Source organism: Charadrius vociferus, unplaced genomic scaffold (genome assembly GCF_000708025.1).
Source record: "Charadrius vociferus isolate BGI_N301 unplaced genomic scaffold, ASM70802v2 scaffold698, whole genome shotgun sequence".
Classification (NCBI taxonomy): domain Eukaryota; kingdom Metazoa; phylum Chordata; class Aves; order Charadriiformes; family Charadriidae; genus Charadrius; species Charadrius vociferus.
The window spans coordinates 2,994-3,687 of record NW_009649598.1 but is presented as its reverse complement, the minus strand read 5'-3'; the positions used below and the strand labels follow the sequence as shown (position 1 = coordinate 3,687).

At 56.1% G+C, this 694-nt stretch overlaps 1 protein-coding gene across 1 annotated transcript in view; it reads right to left on the bottom strand.

The window, feature by feature from the left end:
• Nucleotides 1-323, bottom strand: part of LOC104291228 (scale keratin-like) — a 1,122-nt gene extending 799 nt beyond the window's left edge. The window contains exon 1 of the mRNA XM_009890438.1: nt 32-323. Coding sequence (XP_009888740.1) covers nt 32-323 — 292 coding nt within the window. The remainder of the gene's footprint in view (nt 1-31) is intronic.
• Between the last annotated feature and the right edge of the window lie 371 nt (nt 324-694).

The window sequence follows — 694 nt, the reverse complement described above, 5'->3', positions numbered from 1 at the left end:
GGCAGGACGCAAGGGCTGCAGGCGGGAGCAGCGTAGGGTCTGCCAAAGGTGCAGAGGCCCCCCGAGCCCTGCGTGGCCCCGGCCCCGTAGAGGCCCCCCAGCCCCAGGGAGCCCCCAAAGGCGGGGGCTCCGGACGAGCCCACCACGGCTTGCTGGGGGAAGGAGCTGAGGATGGGGCCGGGGAAGGTGACCACCACGGGGGGCGGCTGGATGAAGGCCGTGGAGTCGGGGCACTGGCGGGCGCACAGCTCGTTGCAGCTCTCGGCGATGGGCTGCGGGACGGCCACGCTGGTCTTTGGTGGGCACAGGTCGTAGCAAGACATCTTGCAGGGTTGGAGATTGGTTAGCAACAGGTAGAGATGGAAAAGGCTAAAAAAAAGGCAGAAGATTTATGAGATAAATCTCATAATGCTTATAGGAGTGATATTGCTATGTTGTTCTTTCCTGTGCTATAGTGTATGCTTTTTGTCAGGTTTGATGAACTTGATTAACGCTAGCTGAGCACCTAGAGGCAATTATTCTGACTGTATAAAGTCCACCCCAGGAATGACCAGACCCCCCAGATGGATCTTTCTTCTGGTCTTGCATGGATGTGTCTTAGAGTTCATGCAAACACATGTCCTGAAGAACAATTTAAGAACCTCAGTGTCATCTACCACAGAGTTCCCTGAAGTGGGAAAGCGGACCCTTGTAC